This window comes from Erinaceus europaeus, unplaced genomic scaffold (assembly GCF_950295315.1).
Source record: "Erinaceus europaeus unplaced genomic scaffold, mEriEur2.1 scaffold_317, whole genome shotgun sequence".
In the NCBI taxonomy this organism is placed as follows: Eukaryota; Metazoa; Chordata; class Mammalia; order Eulipotyphla; family Erinaceidae; genus Erinaceus; species Erinaceus europaeus.
Window position 1 is genome coordinate 63,377 of NW_026647222.1, and position 17,682 is coordinate 81,058.

Here is a 17,682-nt window from a genome sequence, read left to right on the forward strand (position 1 = left end):
AGAATGTCCCCCCTCCAGGAGGCCCTGTTTGGCCATAGGACAATGATGAAGACTGGAATTGCATGCCTTATGATGTCAGCCAAGTTCAGAATGTTTACCTTCTGGAAAATCCGCTGCCTCTGGGACAGGAGCCAGGCTGGCCTACAGCGTCTAAATATGGACAACTTCTCTCTCCTGAGCATCTCAGGGCCTCGCCTCTGCTCCTCGACCCTGAGCACCTTCCCCGACATTATGTCTTCACGGGCCACCAGCCTGCCAGGTAAACCTGGGTCCTTGGGACACCAGTAGGGGGCCTGGAGACACCTTCCCTTGAGTGCCCTGCCAACTCTTGAGTCCCTGTCCTCAGAACCTGTGTCAAATCTCCAGGTGACATTCTCACAGAAGGGCAGCTAGTTTTGAGGCCAGGTTGTAGCTTACCCAGTAGAGTACATGTTACCATGCACAAGTACCCAGGTTCAAGCCTCCAGTCTCCACCTGCAGGGGCAAGCTTAATGAATAGTAGAGCAAGGCTACAGGTCTGTTTTTCTCCCTCTCCCTCTCCCTTCCTTCTCAATTCCTCTTTTTCTCTATCCAAAATAAATACAATTTTAAATGGCAGCTAGTTTTAGCTGGAGCACTAGAGGAGTGAGCCAGCAGGGGAGTTGCCCCACAGGCAGGTGGCAGGTGAGGAAGCCCCATAGGAAGGTGGCCACACTGAGCAGATGAGACTAAGAGTGAAGTTCTGGACCCACAGCCTCACTCCCCAGGCCACTGGGGGAAGGACTCTAGACCCACAGGACCAGAATCTGGACACACACATCACTCACCTTTGCTTGTGTGTGATGGTGGTGGGAGACATGTCAATGGGAGAAGGGGACATCTCAAAGGGACCACGTGGCACTCACTGTCCCACTCACTCTCTGTCCAGCACCCCAGAGATCAGAGGGTTTTCCAGGGCCTGAGAGGCAATGTTAGGTCCCAGGTTTGGGGGGCTGCCAGCTGGCTCCCAACTTGCACCCTCCCTGGAGTGGATCAGCTCCCAGCCCCATTCATTGCCCCTGTGGGCCTGAAAGAGGTCTTGCAGCATGGAGGCTGACCCTGCAGGGGTGCTCAGGAAGGCATAGGAGGGGGAAGGGTGGCAATAAAGGAGGCCCCACCTGCTCAGTTTACCAGAACCCCACTTCCACCACTAGATATCGCCAGGATGGCACCCTCCATGGAGGTATGCAGCCATGCGCAGGCCCCTGCCCAGCACTCTAGCAGCATGTTCCGCCATGGGGTGTACAATGCCGTGGTCTCATCAGGTGAGCCCAGCTGGAGTGGAGAGGACAGAGCAGGGAGGCCCTGGGGGGTAGTACCCCAGCTGGGGTCCCTCATGATTGTTCCAGTCCCTCCTTTCATGGAGAGAATCCCACTTTTCCCAGAGCTGGTTTGACCTGTCTCTGTAGCTGGGATTTGTGGTGGGGTGGGGGTGTTTCTGTGACTATGAGGAAAGATGAGCAGGGAGGCTGCAAAAATGGGCATATCAGGGGCTGACAAGATAGCTTTCCTGGACAGTGCGTTGCTTTGTTATGTGTGCAACCCAGGTTCAAGCCACTGTAGTGGGGAAGCTTGGATGCTGTGGTTATTCTCTCCCATCCCAACCCCTCCTCTTTCCCTCTCTCTGTTCCTATCTCCTTCTTGCAATATGAAAAACTTGGCCTGGAGCCTTAAAGCCCTGGTGGAGACAGCATAATGGTAATATAAAAGACTTTCCTGCCCGAGGCTCCACAGTCCCAGGTTCAATCCCCAGCACCACCATAAGCCACGCTGAGCAGTGCTTTGCGCTCTCTCTCTCTCTGTGTATATTTTTCTGTCATTAACATAATTTAAAAAAAATCACTTTGGTGGGGGCAGTGTCTGCAGGGAGGAACAGGAAGCAAAGCCCCGAGACCCAATCCAGTCCATCTGAGAGGCAGAGAGTGAGTGCTGGGTAGACTTTGACTTTGTTTCCTTTGGTCCAGGTGGGGTAGGCCCTGGTGACAACCTGCTTGTCTTCCCTTTGCAGACTGCCTCTTGGGGGACATGCCCAGTGGGGAGCAGCTGCGGCGGAGCTGCACCATCTACCGGCCCTGGTTCTCGCCGTACAGCTACTTTGTGTGCTCAGAAAAGGACAGCCAGCTGGAGATGGCTGGCAGTGGCGGTGGTGGGGGCCCAGAGGCCGCTGGCCAGGGGGACAGCTGGCTCCCCGAGGACCTGGCAGAGAGCCTGTGCTCATCCTCGTCCTCCTCAGAGCACGCAAGCCCCCGGGATGCACCCCTGATAGCCCGGCCGGACTGTATCAGCTCGCAAGACCTGCTGGTGGCCTGCCGCTGGCACATGGCCCAACAGAGTGGCTACAAGTGCGCAGCCTGCTGCCGCATGTACCCCACGCTGCACTCGCTCAAGAGCCACGTGCGCGCAGGCTTCCGTGAGGGCTTCAGCTGCCGTGTGTACTACCGCAAGCTCAAAGCGCTTTGGGGCAGGGACAGGGCCTGGCCGGGGGACAGGCTGGCTGCCCTAGACTATCAGGCCTCCAATTAGCCAACAGCAGGGCTTGGAAAGGTGGGGAGCCCTGGTTATACATCTTTAGAGAGAGGTCAATAAATGCACTTAAGCTCAACCCCTTATGTGGCCCTGTTCACTCCCAGCATTTGCCTCCCTGTCCTGGTTTTCCAGGGGAATGTTCTAGAAGGAGCATCCTAAGCCCTACTTGGCTGTGAATCAGAAATGCTAGAGGTGTTTCTGCCCCACACCCCCCTCACCCCTATATGGGGGTGTCTGAGACTCTGGCTTCCTGGTTGGGCCCTCTATGCTCTTTCTCCAAGGGTGGGATCTCCAAAAGCCGCCTAGAAGCTGGGTGCACTGGTGACTACAGAAGGAGGTCAGTACCTCTAATCTGAACAAAAGATTGCTCAGTCCCCAGAGTAAAGGTTTCTGGAAGTTTCTGCCATGGTATTGTGTAGCAGGCTGCTTCTGCTGGTCCACCACCCCCTGCAAAATCAGGCCCCCCTGTATAAGCAGTGTTGATACCCCAGGCTGGATAATTGTGGGTGATGGGACTGGCCTGAGCACTCATTCCTATCTCCCCACATCGGAGGGGACATGTGACTCCTCTAAACACCAACTCTGGGATTCCCTGGTATCACTAAGAATACCCCCCATCTCCCTGGCTGGAGAGGCTGTTAAAAGTGAGCGGAGGGGAGAGACAGGCAGCAAGAAAAAGAGACAGTGAGAAAGCAGTTAGAAAAAAAGACAGGTTTATTTAGTAAAAGCCACCAAAGTAAGTGCACTTACAGTACCTCGGTCATTTCCCAGAGAGCTGATCCCACAGGGTTAGTGGGGAGGACAGGGGACTAGGGACTAATGTGGGGGGGGAAGGAGGAGGGGGAACGGGGGATGGGAGGATGTATGATCAGGCAGGGGAAAAGGAAGGAGGGACAGTGTAGGGGACAGGTATTCAGTCTCTCCCCCCACCCCCCTGCCGCCAGCCAGGCCCAATGGCCAGAACAGTCTCTACCCCCAGAATCTGCTGCCCCATAGAGGTGCGGGGCAGGTGCCAACACAGCCAGGGGCCTGGTGTCCACTTGTCCTCCAAGCAGAGCAGAGCAGAAGACAGAGAAGCAGGAGTGGAGTTAGCAGAGGGGGTAGGGAGCAGGTGACAATGCCAGGACATCAGTTCAACGGCATCCTTATTTCTGCCCCAGAGGCTGTGAGGCTGGGACCCTTCAGGACTCCTATAAATGTCCTTGGGTGCCCTGTATGGTCCTGGGGGGAGCAGGGAGACCCCAACTGTCCTGAGTAGGTCCCCACACAGTTCCACAGTAATGAGTCTCACCAGTTCTTTCATCCTCCTCCCTGGGTCAGCTTTTCCAGACCCTTCCAGAGACATCTCCGGCCCCCCCCATTACTCTCCCACCATATATATCTATGTTCTCCAATCACCTCCAGCTTCTGACTTTAAACCCTGGGACTTGGAGAAGCCAGAGCATCCACACCCTGAACACGCCAATTCTAACTATCCAAGAGGTGCTCACAGGTGAGGAGGTCATCGAGGGCTCCATGAACTCCATTCCTGACCACTGCCATTTGGGTCTCATTCCTGGGCCTCCTTTCAGGTGCCAATCAGAAAAAATAGAAAAAAGCAGCGAAGCCATCACGAACTGGCAAAGTCGGGCTCAGAAAGGACACACCTTGACTTGACTGAAGGACACACATACACAAAACCCTCACTCTCTCCTCCCTGCAAGCCCACACGTCTACACTCACACACACGGGCTTGGACACACTCAGACAAGGAAACATCCACAGACACACACCCTGATCCACTGCCACCCACCTCCTGCTGGTTCAAGTCTCCTTGTTTGTTTCCAGTCCAGAAGGGGAGGCAGCCATGGGAGAAAGGGCTGCACCTTCACAGATCCAGATTCTAAAGCCATGTAAGGTGGAAGGATGTTTACTTTCTGGGCCCATGCAATTGTCACACCGAGCATCTGTCAGGCAACCTACCCTGGCCAGGAGGGGTGCAGCCCCAACTCAGGGCACACTGACAGGTGTTCCAGACAGTGTGGTGAAGACCCCAATGCTGCTGGCAGTGACACTGGACTGTGACACCAGTGGTGGGGCCACTAGCCCACGTGTGTCTTTTTGCAGTAAGATCCGACTACACTGTACAACGCAAGAGATAGTGCTGAGCTGCCAAAGCCATAAGTGATGTCGCCTGATTCCAGAACAGGGCTGCCAGATGAGCCACACGTGGACCCTGGTGGCAGCGGAGAGCTGTCCTGTCCCAGCCCCAGGTGAAGGTCCCTCCAGTGGCTTTGGAAACCACACTCTCCTCTAGTAGAAGATAGTGCTTGAATCTAGTTCTACACCAGCACATCCAGCCACACTCCACCTCCAGGGCTGTCATGGCTACCTTTTCCCTACCCCAGAGTCTTCCCATCACACCTGGAGGGGCTCTATGGAGACCCAATCCCAAAGGCCTGGGAGCATCTGATACCCAAACACGAAGGACCTGAGGAGGTACCGACAGCTTCCCTGGAGGTGTTGCTTTTGCAGTTAGGGTGTAGGCTTGCCCCAAATCCCAGAGCTCCCTACTGCCTCCCTATCCAAAGGCCCTTCAGGCCCAGGTCCTACACAGCCACCTCATCCTCCAGGCTGTCACCTAGCTCCTGCCTCTGCAGCCCCTGTAGCAGGCGAGGCAGCTCCTCAGGGGACCAGGAGTCACGCTCCTCACTCTCGTCCGTGGTGGACTCATACTCTGAGGCGATGCCCGACTCCCGGAACTTGAAGAGCTCCAGGCCACTGGGGAGTGGGGTGTCAGCCCCCCCCAGGGCATCCTGAGCTGGGGGGAAGCGGAAGCACTCCAACTGCACCCAGCGCTCACGCCTACCTAGGGGGCTGCCTGCTGGAGGCCCCAGGCCGGCACCAGGGGGTGGTGAGAGCAGTTCCTCTGGCTTGGGGGTCGTGGGGTCACACAGCACAGGCAGTGTCCCTGAGCGGAAGGTGATCTCCAGCAGGCTGTCCTGGGAGCCCACTGTGGGGACAAAAGGAAGAGGGGTTATCAGGTCAGGGAAGCCTTGCTGTCTGCTTCCCTTCCCGCCATCTTCCCTGGTCTGGTTAACAGTATGCACTCCAACTAGCTCCTCAGAGATGAACAAGAGGTGCCCCAAGATTGTAGCAGAGGCTGGCCAGACAGCTCCAAGAATGCCCTGACAGAAAACCATGCCAGGGAGGCGGAGCTACGAGCAGCAGATCGCTTTCTCTCCTCTCCTCTCCTCTCCTCTCCTCTCCTCTCCTCTCCTCTCCTCTCCTCTCCTCTCCTCTCCTGGATCAACTAGGAATACCAAAGGAGACCACCCGGGACCAAAACAAGACAGGACTAGAATGACCACAGTAACCCAGTAAATCATTGGTGAGTACAAACACGTGTGGCTGGTGACAGAGAGGAGAGAGGGGCCTAAGGAGAGATTAAGTGACTGCTAACAGTTCAGCAGTTTATCAGTTGAGACACCACCTCCAGTCTGCTCCACCAACAAGGGGACAGCTGAAGGGAGGAGAGGACTCCCCAGAGACTCACCAAGTGCAACTCTGAGTCTCTACTGCTACTACCCTCAGAATCTGGAGCAGCGACAGGAAGGGACACCAGGGGACAGAGATCTAACCAGGAAACTCAGAAGACCTATACCTCGGTGGCATAGCTGAGGGGCTGTGAAAGTCTCTTTGCATAACCACTGGATTATCTCTGCCACACCCTGCTTTATCTCTTGGTCAGGAGACAGGGATTAAGCTAAGAAGCCTATTGATAGTTTAAAAACCCTCCCATAGCCTACAGGGAAGGAAAAAAAAAAGAGGCTTTTACATCACTGAGCTCCAACTCAGGGATTAAAATACTATTGAAACAACTGTTAACTTCCACCACTGTGAACCCTTTAATTAACTTACTTAGACACAAGTCAATCCAGGCAAGAGTGAACAACAATTTGAAAAGTACTGATAAAGGGAACTCATAACATAATATAAAAAATGGTTAAAACAACAAGAAAAAATATTGGAGAATCAAACCAGGACAAGAGTCCAGCTAAAAGTCCTCCAGAGGGTGAAGCACAAAATAACGAGTTCAACACCCAAACATTAGCTAAGGAAATAATAACAGGGGTGAGTAAAGAATTTGAAAAAATTGTAATCAGAAATTCAGGAACAATAAATGAGAATATGGAAGAAAATACTAATTATCTCATGGTTATTAGAGAGCTGAAAGCTGAAATCGCTGAGCTAAGAATGCAACTAGCTGAACAAGCTAAAACAGTATCAGAGCAGGGCAACAAAATAGATGAAGTCCAGAAAACAGTAGAGGGCAGAGAGAATAGAATCTATGAGGCTGAAGACAGAATTAGCAAGATTGAGGATGAATTAGAGACAACTAAAAAAGAAGTAAGAGATCTCAAAAAGAGATTAAGAGATGCTGAAAACAACAACAGAGTCCTATGGGATGACTTCAAAAGAAACAATATACACATTATTGGCATACCAGAGGAAGAAAGAGAAGGAGAGGAAGAAAGCATTTTCCAGGCCATAGTAGCTGAAAACTTCTCTAGTCTAGACAACATCAAAGACATACAAATTCAAGAAGCCCAGAGGGTCCCAAACAGAATTAACCCAGACCTAAAGACACCAAGACATATCATACTTAGAATGGAAAGGAATAAGGATAAAGAAAGGATCCTCAAGGCTACAAGAGAAAAACAAAGAGTCACCTACAAAGGAAAACCCATAAGATTAGCAGCAGACTTCTCCATACAAACACTACAGGCCAGAAGAGAATGGCAAGATATCTATCGAGTGCTCAATGAGAAAGGCTTTCAGCCAAGAATACTATATCCTGCTAGACTGTCATTCAGACTAGATGGAGGCATAAAAACCTTCTCAGACAAGCAACAGTTGAAGGAATCAACCATCACCAAGCCTGCCCTGAAAGAAGTTCTGAAAGGTCTCCTATAAACAACCAAACCACCACAAATACGCCATATATCAAAACACTCTAAAACTCTACACGAATGGCATTAAAATATCTTCAATCTTTGATATCAATAAATGTCAATGGCCTGAATTCACCTATTAAAAGACACAGAGTAGGAAGATGGATCAGAAAACACAACCCTACAATATGCTGTCTACAGGAAACCCACCTAACTCAACAAGACAAACACAGACTTAAAGTGAAAGGATGGAAAACTATCATACAAGCCAATGGCCCACAAAAAAAGGGCAGGAGCAGCTATTCTCATATTTGACATGATCGACTTTAAAATAGATAAGATTAGAAAAGATAGGAATAGACACTACTTAATGCTCAGAGGGTCAATCAAGAGGACTTAACAATTATTAACATCTATGCACCCAATGAGAAGCCATCTAAATACATCAAATGTCTACTGAAAGAGCTACAGCAATATATTAACACTAACACAATCATAGTAGGGGACTTCAATACCTCACTCTCTCAACTTGACAGATCATCCAGGCAGAAAATCAATAAAGACATAAGGGAGCCAAATGAAGAGATAAACTAGAACTATTGGACATTTTCAGAGTCATTCATCCCAAGAAACTGGAATACACATTTTACTCAAATCCACATGGGTCATTCTCAAGGATAGACCATATATTATGCCACAAAGACAGCATCAGCCAATTCAAGAGCATTGAAATCATCCCAAGCATCTTCTCAGACCACAGAGGAATTAAACTAACACTTAACAATCCACAAAGATTAGTAACAATGCCAAAATGTGGAAGCTCAACAGTACACTTCTTAACAACTTCTGGGTCAAAGAGGAAATCAAGGAAGAAATCAAAATGTTTCGAGAGTTCAATGAAAATGAAGACACAAGCTATCAAAATATTTGGGACACAGCTAAAGCATTCCTAAGAGGGAAGTTCATAGCTATACAAGCACACATTAGGAAACAAGAAAAAGCACAAATAAACAGCCTGATTGCACATCTTAAAGACCTAAAGAAGAACAACAAAGGAACCCTAAAGCACCCAGAAGGACAGAAATCACTAAAGTTAGGGCAGAAATAAATAACATTGAGAATAGGAAAACCATACAAAAGTTCAACGAAAGTAAATGTTGGTTCTTCGAAAGAGTAAACAAAATCGACAAACCTTTAGCCAGACTCACAAAACAAAAAAGGGAGAAGACCCAGATAAATAGGATAGTAAATGAAAGAGGAGATATCACAACAGACACCGCAGAAATTCAACATATCATGCGAGGCTTCTATGAACAACTATATGCCACCAAGCTAGAGAACCTGGAAGAAATGGACGATTTCCTAGATACCTACCAACTTCCAAAACTAAGTAAAGAGGAAGTGGATAACATGAACAGACCCATCACAGCTAATGAAATTGAAAGTTATCAAAAATCTTCCCAAAAATAAAAGTCCTGGACCAGATGGTTTTACAAATGAATTCTACAAAACCTTCAAAGAAGAACTAATACCTCTACTTTTAAAAGTTTTCCAGAAGATTGAAGACACTGGAATAGTCCCTGCCAGCTTCTATGAAGCCAACATCACCCTGATACCAAAAGCCGACAGGGACACAACCAAAAAAGAAAACTACAGACCAATATCTCTGATGAACATAGATGCGAAAATATTGAACAAAATTCTAGCCAACCGGATACAGCAGTATATCAAAAAGACTGTTCATCATGACCAAGTGGGGTTTATCCCAGGGATGCAAGGTTGGTTTAATATACATAAATCAATCAATGTGATCTACCACATCAACAAAAGCAAGACCAAAAACCACATGGTCATATCAATAGATGCAGAGAAAGCCTTTGACAAAATACAACATCCCTTCATGATCAAAACACTACAAAAAATGGGAATAGATGGAAAATTCCTGAAGATAGTGGAGTCTATATATAGCAAACCTACAGCCAACATCACATTCAATGGTGAAAAACTGGAAGCATTTCCCCTCAGATCAGGTACTAGACAGGGCTGCCCACTATCACCATTACTATTCAACATAGTGTTGGAAGTTCTTGCCATAGCAATCAGGCAGGAACAAGAAATTAAAGGGATACAGAGGGAGTCGGGCTGTAGCGCAGCGGGTTAAGCACAGGTGGCGTTAAGCTCAAGGACCGGTGTCAGAATCCCGGTTCGGCCCCCGACTCCCCACCTGCAGGCAGGTCCCTTCACAGGTGGTGAAGCAGGTCTGCAGGTGTCTGTCTTTCTCTCCCCCTCTCTGTCTTTCCCTCCTCTCTCCATTTCTCTCTGTCCTATCCAACAACAATGACATCAATAATAACTACAACAGTAAAACAACAAGGGCAACAAAAGGGAATAAATAAATAAAATTAAAAAAAAAATAAAGGGATACAGATTGGAAGAGAAGAAGTCAAACTCTCCTTATTTGCAGATGACATGATAGTATACATGGAAAAACCTGAGGAATCCAGCAAGAAGCTTTTGGAAATCATCAGGCAATACAGTAAGGTGTCAGGCTACAAAATTAACATTCAAAAGTCAGTGGCATTCCTCTATGCAAACACTAAGTTAGAAGAAATTGAAATCCAGAAATCAATTCCTTTTACTATAGCAACAAAAACAATAAAATATCTAGGAGTAAACCTAACCAAAGAAGTGAAAGACTTGTATACTGAAAATTATGAGTCACTACTCAAAGAAACTGAAAAAGACACAAAGAAGTGGAAAGATATTTCATGCTCATGGGTTGGAAGAATTAACATCATCAAAATGAATATATTACCCAGAGCCATCTACAAATTTAATGCTATCCCCATCAAGATCCCAAGCACATTTTTTAGGAGAATAGAAAAAATGCTACAAATGTTTATCTGGAACCAGAAAAGACCTAGAATTGCCAAAACAATCTTGAGAAAAAAGAACAGAACATGAGGCATCACACTCCCAGATCTCAAACTGTATTATAGGGCCATTGTCATCAAAACTGCTTGGTACTGGAACATGAATAGACACACTGACCAGTGGAATAGAATTGAGAGTCCAGAAATGAGGCCCCACACCTATGGATATCTAATCTTTGACAAAGGGGCCCAGACTATTACATGGGGAAAGCAGAGTCTCTTCAACAAATGGTGTTGGAAACAATGGACTGAAACGTGCAGAAGAATGAAACTGAATCACTGTATTTCACCAAATACAAAAGTAAATTCCAAGTGGATCAAGGACTTGGATGTTAGACCACAAACTATCAGATACTTAGAGGAAAATATTGGCAGAACTTTTTTCTGCATAAATTTTAAAGACATTTTCAATGAAACGAATCCAATTACAAAGAAGACTAAAGCAAGTATAAACCTATGGGACTACATCAAATTAAAAAGCTTCTTCACAGCAAGAGAAACCACTACCCAAACCAAGAGACCCCTCACAGAATGGGAGAAGATCTTTACATGTCATACATCAGATAAGAGTTTAATAACCAACATATATAAAGAGCTTGCCAGACTCAACAACAAGACAACAAATAACCCCATCCAAAAATGGGGGGAGGACTTGGACAGAATATTCACCACAGAAGATATCCAAAAGGCCGAGAAACACATTAAAAAGTGCTCCAAGTCTCTGATTGTCAGAGAAATGCAAAATCAAGACAACAATGAGATATCACTTCACTCCTGTGAGAATGTCATACATCAGAAAAGGTAACAGCAGCAAATGCTGGAGAGGGTGTGGGGTCAAAGGAACCCTCCTGCACTGCTGGTGGGAATGTCAATTGGTCCAACCTCTGTGGAGAACAGTCTGGAGAACTCTCAGAAGGCTAGAAATGGATCTACCCTATGATCTTGCAATTCCTCCCCTGGGGATATATCCTAAGGAACCCAACACATCCATCCAAAAAGATCTGTGTACACATATGTTCTTGGCAGCACAATTTGTAATAGCCAAAATCTGTAAGCAACCCAGGTGTCCAACAACAGATGAGTGGCTGAGCAAGTTGTGGTATATATACACAGTGGAATACTACTCAGCTGTAAAAAATGGTGACTTCACCATTTTCAGCTGATCTTGGATGGACCTTGAAAAAATCATGTTGAGTGAAATAAGTCAGAAACAGAAGGATGAATATGGGATGATCTCACTCTCAGGCAGAAGTTGAAAAATAAGATCAGAAAAGAAAACACAAGTAGAACCTGAAATGGAATTGGCATATTGCACCCAAGTAAAAGACTCTGGGGTGGGTGGGTGGGGAGAATACAGATCCATGAAGGATGCTAAATGACATAGTGGGGGTTGTATTGTTAAATGGGAAACTGGGGAATGTTATGCATGTACAAACTATTGTATTTACTGTTGAATGTAAAACATTAATTCCCCAATAAAGAAATAAATTAAAAAAAAAGAAACCCATGCCACACTGCACCCACAAAATGGGCTAGAGAAACTAAGTGGGAGACAGAGAGGTTCACAGAGAGGAAAGCCATCTGGTCCCTAAACCTACCCTCTGCTTCACTTGAAAGAACCTCTGACTGCTTGAATCTGAGTCAGTACTTCTGGGGTCACTCATAGCCAGTGTGTCTAGCACTGAAAGTCATGAGGTGACCTCCTGGCAGGTGACACAGTGGATAAAGCACTGGACTCTCAAATGTGAGGTCCTGAGTTCGATCACTGGCATCACATGCCCCCCACCCTCTCCAGTAAATTTTTTTTTAAAAAAGGACAGGGGCTGGGCAGTAGAACACCCTGTAGGGTACATAGGTTTCTGTGCAAGGATCTAGGTTGAAGCCTCCAGCCCCCACCTACGGGGGGAAGCTTTACTAGTGGTGGAGCAGTACTGCAGATATCTTTCTCCCACTATATCTCCCCTTTCTATTTCTCTCTATCAGGGAAAGAAAAAAAAAGAAAAATAAATAAAAAGGCCACTACAAGCAGTGGGTTCATTGTGCAGACACTGAGCCCTAGTAACAACTCTGGTGGCAATAAAAAATATACAAAGTAATAAATAAAGGAAAATAAAAAAAAAAAAGACTGGTGAGGGGGATGGACTATAGCTTGGGTAACTCAGTGAATATCATCATCTCACTCAGCCTGCCCTTGTCTCATCTGTCAGGCAGGTCAACTACACAGATCTCACTTGAACCAGCTAGGACCCCTTCCCCCTACTCCCTAGAACAGGCTCATGGTTGGGGGGACCTTTGTTGCCCTGGGACAAGCTCTCAGGTGAGACATTGAGATGTATCACCTTCTAGAATATCCCAAGTCAGTCTAGAGGTAGTTCCAGGTACTGACCCTAACAGCGGTAGCCACAGGCCCTGCCTCAGTGTTCAGAATGTCTCTGGGTCAGGGGAGCCTGGGCAGGGCAGAGGTTTGGGGAGTTTGGGGAGCAGAGAGCACCCCCTGCTGGTAGAGGGTGGGCTTACTGGTATTCTGTCCTGACAGCTTCAGCTCCAACTCCTGCACCTGGCGGACCAGCACAGAGATGTGCTGCAGCATGTCCTTATTCTGCAGCAGGAGCTGGTGCACACGCGCCTGTGCCTCCAGCCGCGCCGCTGCCTCTGCCGCCAGCTGGTCCTTTAGCAGGTGCACCTGTGGGAGCAGAGACACAGGGACAAGGGAGTGAGTGTGGTCAGGACTGCAGCCCCACCCAAGTCGACTTGCTAACTCCCGCCAGCATGAAAAGGCATTTGGGTCCCACCTAGGGGACTGTTCCCGGACCCCACAACCCTAGCCCCTTGGCCCCCAGTCTCTAAACCCCTGTACCCCAGCCCCACCTCAGGCCCCCCCACCTATAGCCCCAACCCCTCCAGACCCAGTCCCTGAATCCCCAGCCACTCCTCCCCCAGCCTATAGACTCCTGTCCCCCATTTCCCAGTCTAACCCCCTCCCCCCGGCTCCATCAGTAGCACCCCTGTGGCACCCACCACACCTCGGTCATGTTCAGGGGGGTGCTTTTTTCCATCTGGTCTCTTATAAATCAGAAGTGCAACTGGATATACTCAACTGGCTGAAAATAGCATTAAAGCAACCTTCCCCCTTCCCCACAACCCTTCTCTCCCTTCCTTATTCCCTACACTATAGAAACAGAGTCCTTCTGCAACAAGGAGGGAGAGTTAGGAACAAAGTTCATGTCCTCACATCTTCAGGCTAGCCCCTTCCCAGACAAGCTTTTTTGTTTTTTTTCCACTGTTCCAAGGCTCCCAACACTACACCCCATTCCCTGGGGTGGGGGATGGGCAGGAGGTTCCAGCACTTGCTGGCTCATATCTGTTCCTCGGGCAATCCTGGGACCGAGGATTCAGCCCTTCTCCATGGGGGAGACGGTGCCCCTCAATCCTCAGGGCAAAGCAGCTGAGAACTGGGCACCCCACAAACTTGAGGCCCTGTGGGGGTGTTTGAAGTATATGATTAAGTGTGGGGTTGTACTGGAGTGGAGGAGATGGGCTAGGTGTCTCAGAACCCTGAATGAAACTGAATCATGGGCATCTGTGGCTGTGGTTCTTGTACAAGTCCCAGGCAGCTGTCCCTGTCTTAGGTGCTGACCTTGCCTTGGCCTCTGCCCATTTGAAGCCATCGTTGTGAACATGATCACTAACCATGTGTGGTTCCCCACTGTTTCACCCCAGGTCCTCCAAATTCTCAGGGTTGTGAGTAACAGGATAAATGCCTAGGATTGGCAGGGACACCTTATCTTCCCACCTGCCGGCAACATCACTTGTTCCAGCTCCAAAGTCCAAGGATGAGACCCTAGTGACCCACTTTTCATTTTCTTTGGAGCCAAACAGTAGCACAAGGAAGAGGTGTGGGACACAGTGATCTGTCACCACCACATGCAGCCTTGGACCTGGGGCTCTCAGCTGCTTGCAACCCATATCTGAAGGTGTTCAGGGAACAGGGCTCTGGAGAATGAGTACAGTGCATAGCTGGTAGTCCTTGGTGTACACTGGGAATTAACTTTTTCCTGTTTTGTGTACCCCAGTTCTCAGTCAGAAGGGCTGGCTCAGGGGATGTTCATAGGAACCTCAACGTAAGGTCAGAGAACTCTAGTGGGGGACAAATGAGATTTCCCTAATGTAGACGTTGGGGGGGGGGACAAGCCAAATATGTTGGCTGCTCCTCTATGTAGGTAGTCCAGTTCACCTACCCAGCCACACACCAATACCCATTATTTCCATAGTCCATCCACTCATTTACCAATCCATCAATTTATCTATTCATCCAACCATTCTCCACTCATCCACTGACTCATCAATCCATCAATACACCCATACTACCATTACATCAATTATTAATTTACTTATCCATCCATTTATCACTCATCTACCCTTCCATTTGTTTACATACTCATTATTTCTACCACCCATATACTTATTCATCTATCCATTCAATATCCACCTATCCATCTACCCATCATCCATCTATCCATCCACCTATACACATACCCATTATATCCACCATCCAACCATCCATCCTACATCATCCACCTATCCAAGAAACCTTGGATACCATTGCCTCCAACAGCACCAGGTCCCATTAGAACATGTTCTAGCACCTGAGCACACCTCATCCAATGTTAGACAAGAATACCAGCTTTTCAGACACAGAGTTAGAACACTCTATGTGTGTTCAAACCTTGGGGACACAAAGACACACTGTCCCAGTCAGCACTAGGGTGTCTTTCTGTCCCTGCAGACACCTCTGTTCTTGGGAGATGGACCTCCCATACCAAGTTGAGACAGGTGGCCACATTTGTCCTTGTCCCTCATCTACATGAGTCTGGTCTTACAGTGCTGAAAGAGGTGGGCCTATTTCCAGCCTTGGCCTATATACTGTTTGCGCTAGTGCCATGGGCTCTCTCCCTCCATCATCCTTGGGGGGAGGCAAAATTGACCCCTCCCCACCAAATGGGAAAGGCACCTGTACTCAGCACTCATATTAAAGAAAAAGAAGTGCCCTTCACACAGGTAGACCATATTCCTTTCTGGAAAGGTTCAAGAAGTTGGTGTCTCCTCAGAGTGCTGCTCCCTTGGTTGACAGCTATTCTGGTCACACTGTTGGTGTAGTGCCCACCCACCCAGCCTGCCTACTGGTCACCACACAATGCCCTTAATGCCCCACTGAATGTGTGAAGCCCAGCCTCAACCAACTCTGCTATGTCCCCCCCACTGCCTGCCGCCCTGAGGCCTACTTGCCTGGGTGCCAGATCTTCCTGGAGAAGTAGTGGCATGGCCAGGCTGCAGTGAGAGTGCAGCAGGCACGTGGAGGTGGCAGTGGAGAGAACCAGAGCGAGTTGCCCCCACACCCAACACAGGAGCAGAGGTGGGCAGAGAGCTCCCATGCTAGGGTGGGGAGTGAGAGAGGGGGAATGGGGTGTGCCCAGGGGGCTAGGCTGTGCGAAACCACCACACAGAAGCTAATACTAAGGCCAGGGGGAGGGAAGGTGCATCTCTAGCACTGCTCTAGAACTTTCTAGCACACACAGACTGCAAAGCATTAGCATCAGCTGGCCACTTGTTTCTGAATAAGCACACAAGGTAATATAATAGCAGGAGAAAACTCTCAGTGATGCCAGTACTGTCCTTGCCAGCCAGGATGGGTGGGCAGCTGACTCAGCAGGGTCTGGAGATTGTGGGCCCAGCCAGGGCCATGCAGATACAGCGATAGCCCAGCTCCACTGCGAGGCATGACCATACCCCTCACTCACGTTTGAACTCACTCCCCACCCCCACCCAAGGCAGGAAGCAGGCAGCCAGGCAGACCTCATGCTGGTAGGGGGAGAGGTCAGAGGGCCTCAGAATCACTTTACATGAGGGCCACCCCAGAATGGCTCAAGTTGGGAGTGGGCACTCTCTGGGCCTAGGAGTTTACAGGTCAAGTTCAAAATGAATACAATGGGGGAGAGTTCAGACTTGGTGAGCAGAGGGGGGGCCGAGAAGGTGACAGGAAAAGAGGCAGCCTGGAACCCTGAAAAGGTACCTTTTACCCTCAGAGCTCCCAGGAGCAGAGGGATTCATTCATTCTCTCTCTCTCTCTCTTTCTCTCCCTCCCTCCCTCCTGCCTGTCCCATGATGGTCAGCTAGAGCTCTGGGGGACTGATGAGGACAGACAGAACGCTGGCAGCAATAGAGACTGATAGAGGCAGCAAGATGGGGACAACCTCTGTTTAGTGCCTATAATTGATCCTGTCCTGAAGAGTCGCTAAAAAGACTGGACCTCAGCTATTCTGGATGTGACAGAATGGAAGGAAGAGAGCTGAGGAGATACCATTGTGGTGATGCAAAAAGACTCATGCCTGAGGCACCAAAGCTCCTGGGTTAAATCCTCAGCACCACAACAAGAGAGCTGAGCATTCCTCTGAAGGGAAAAATGGAAGGAGAAGTGCTGATATAACTAGGGGACATCTGGGGTTCCATCTGACTACACCCACTTGGGGGGCAACAAAAATGGTGCAGACAGGTCAAGAATCCCTACCACTACCACCAGAAGGCAGAGGGGGTGTTCTGAAAACTCTCAGGTGCCTAGAGACCTGGGAAGTCAACAGCTTTTCCTCTTGTCCTCAATGGGGATAAAAATGGATAAAGGACAATGGTGCCCCAATCAGACAGGAGCTGGCTCTGAGCCAGAAGCTATTTTTTTTTTTTTTTTTTGGAGGGGGAACAACTGGCACCCTAGAACAAACATGGGTCTGGGGTTCAGGGGCACTCAGCCCTCTCCTTGTTGCTTGTCATAGTTCCACAAATCACCACTTGGCAATAGATAGGGGGGAAGCAGAGTAGACAATAGATGAGGAAAGAAGGGGCTAGTGCTTAAGGGCAACCTTGGGGGGATCATGGGACTGTGGCCACTTTGTATGGGTGTTAGAGAAAGGGTTCTGGGGACACTTGAATAGAGGGGACATGAGTGACACCCCTCCTCTGCGTATTTTGGGGACACCTGCAAATCTCCAGCATCAGCTCAAGAGTTTGTAAAGTGTTCCAATCCCTTGGCAGCAGCCCCCCCATTCCAGCTTCATGAACCCCAACTGTGGGAGGCACCTCCATGAAGTTGTTGCCTCCCAGACCCACATGGTGAACAAGAAAACCCAAAACAGGTTTCCAGAAGCTTCCCAGGGCTGTGAAATGGAAGGGACATCTAAGAGTTGGGGTGCAGCCTGTTTCTCATCATCAGGAAACAGACC

General features: G+C 48.7%; 2 protein-coding genes across 2 annotated transcripts in view; one reads left to right on the forward strand and one right to left on the reverse strand.

The window, feature by feature from the left end:
* Nucleotides 1-3: 3 nt before the first annotated feature.
* On the forward strand, nucleotides 4-2,620 carry SPATA46 (spermatogenesis associated 46). Its single transcript, XM_007533308.3, has 3 exons — nucleotides 4-259; nucleotides 1,173-1,283; nucleotides 2,027-2,620. The coding sequence occupies exons 1-3, from the start codon at nucleotides 4-6 to the stop codon at nucleotides 2,539-2,541; spliced, it is 882 nt and encodes a 293-aa protein (XP_007533370.3). The 3' UTR covers nucleotides 2,542-2,620.
* Nucleotides 2,576-17,682, reverse strand: part of NOS1AP (nitric oxide synthase 1 adaptor protein) — a 55,483-nt gene continuing 40,376 nt past the window's right edge. The window contains exons 7-8 of the mRNA XM_060183835.1: nucleotides 12,929-13,094; nucleotides 2,576-5,536 (exon numbers count right to left, since the gene is read on the reverse strand). Coding sequence (XP_060039818.1) covers nucleotides 5,133-5,536; nucleotides 12,929-13,094 — 570 coding nt within the window. The 3' untranslated portion in view covers nucleotides 2,576-5,132. The remainder of the gene's footprint in view (nucleotides 5,537-12,928; nucleotides 13,095-17,682) is intronic.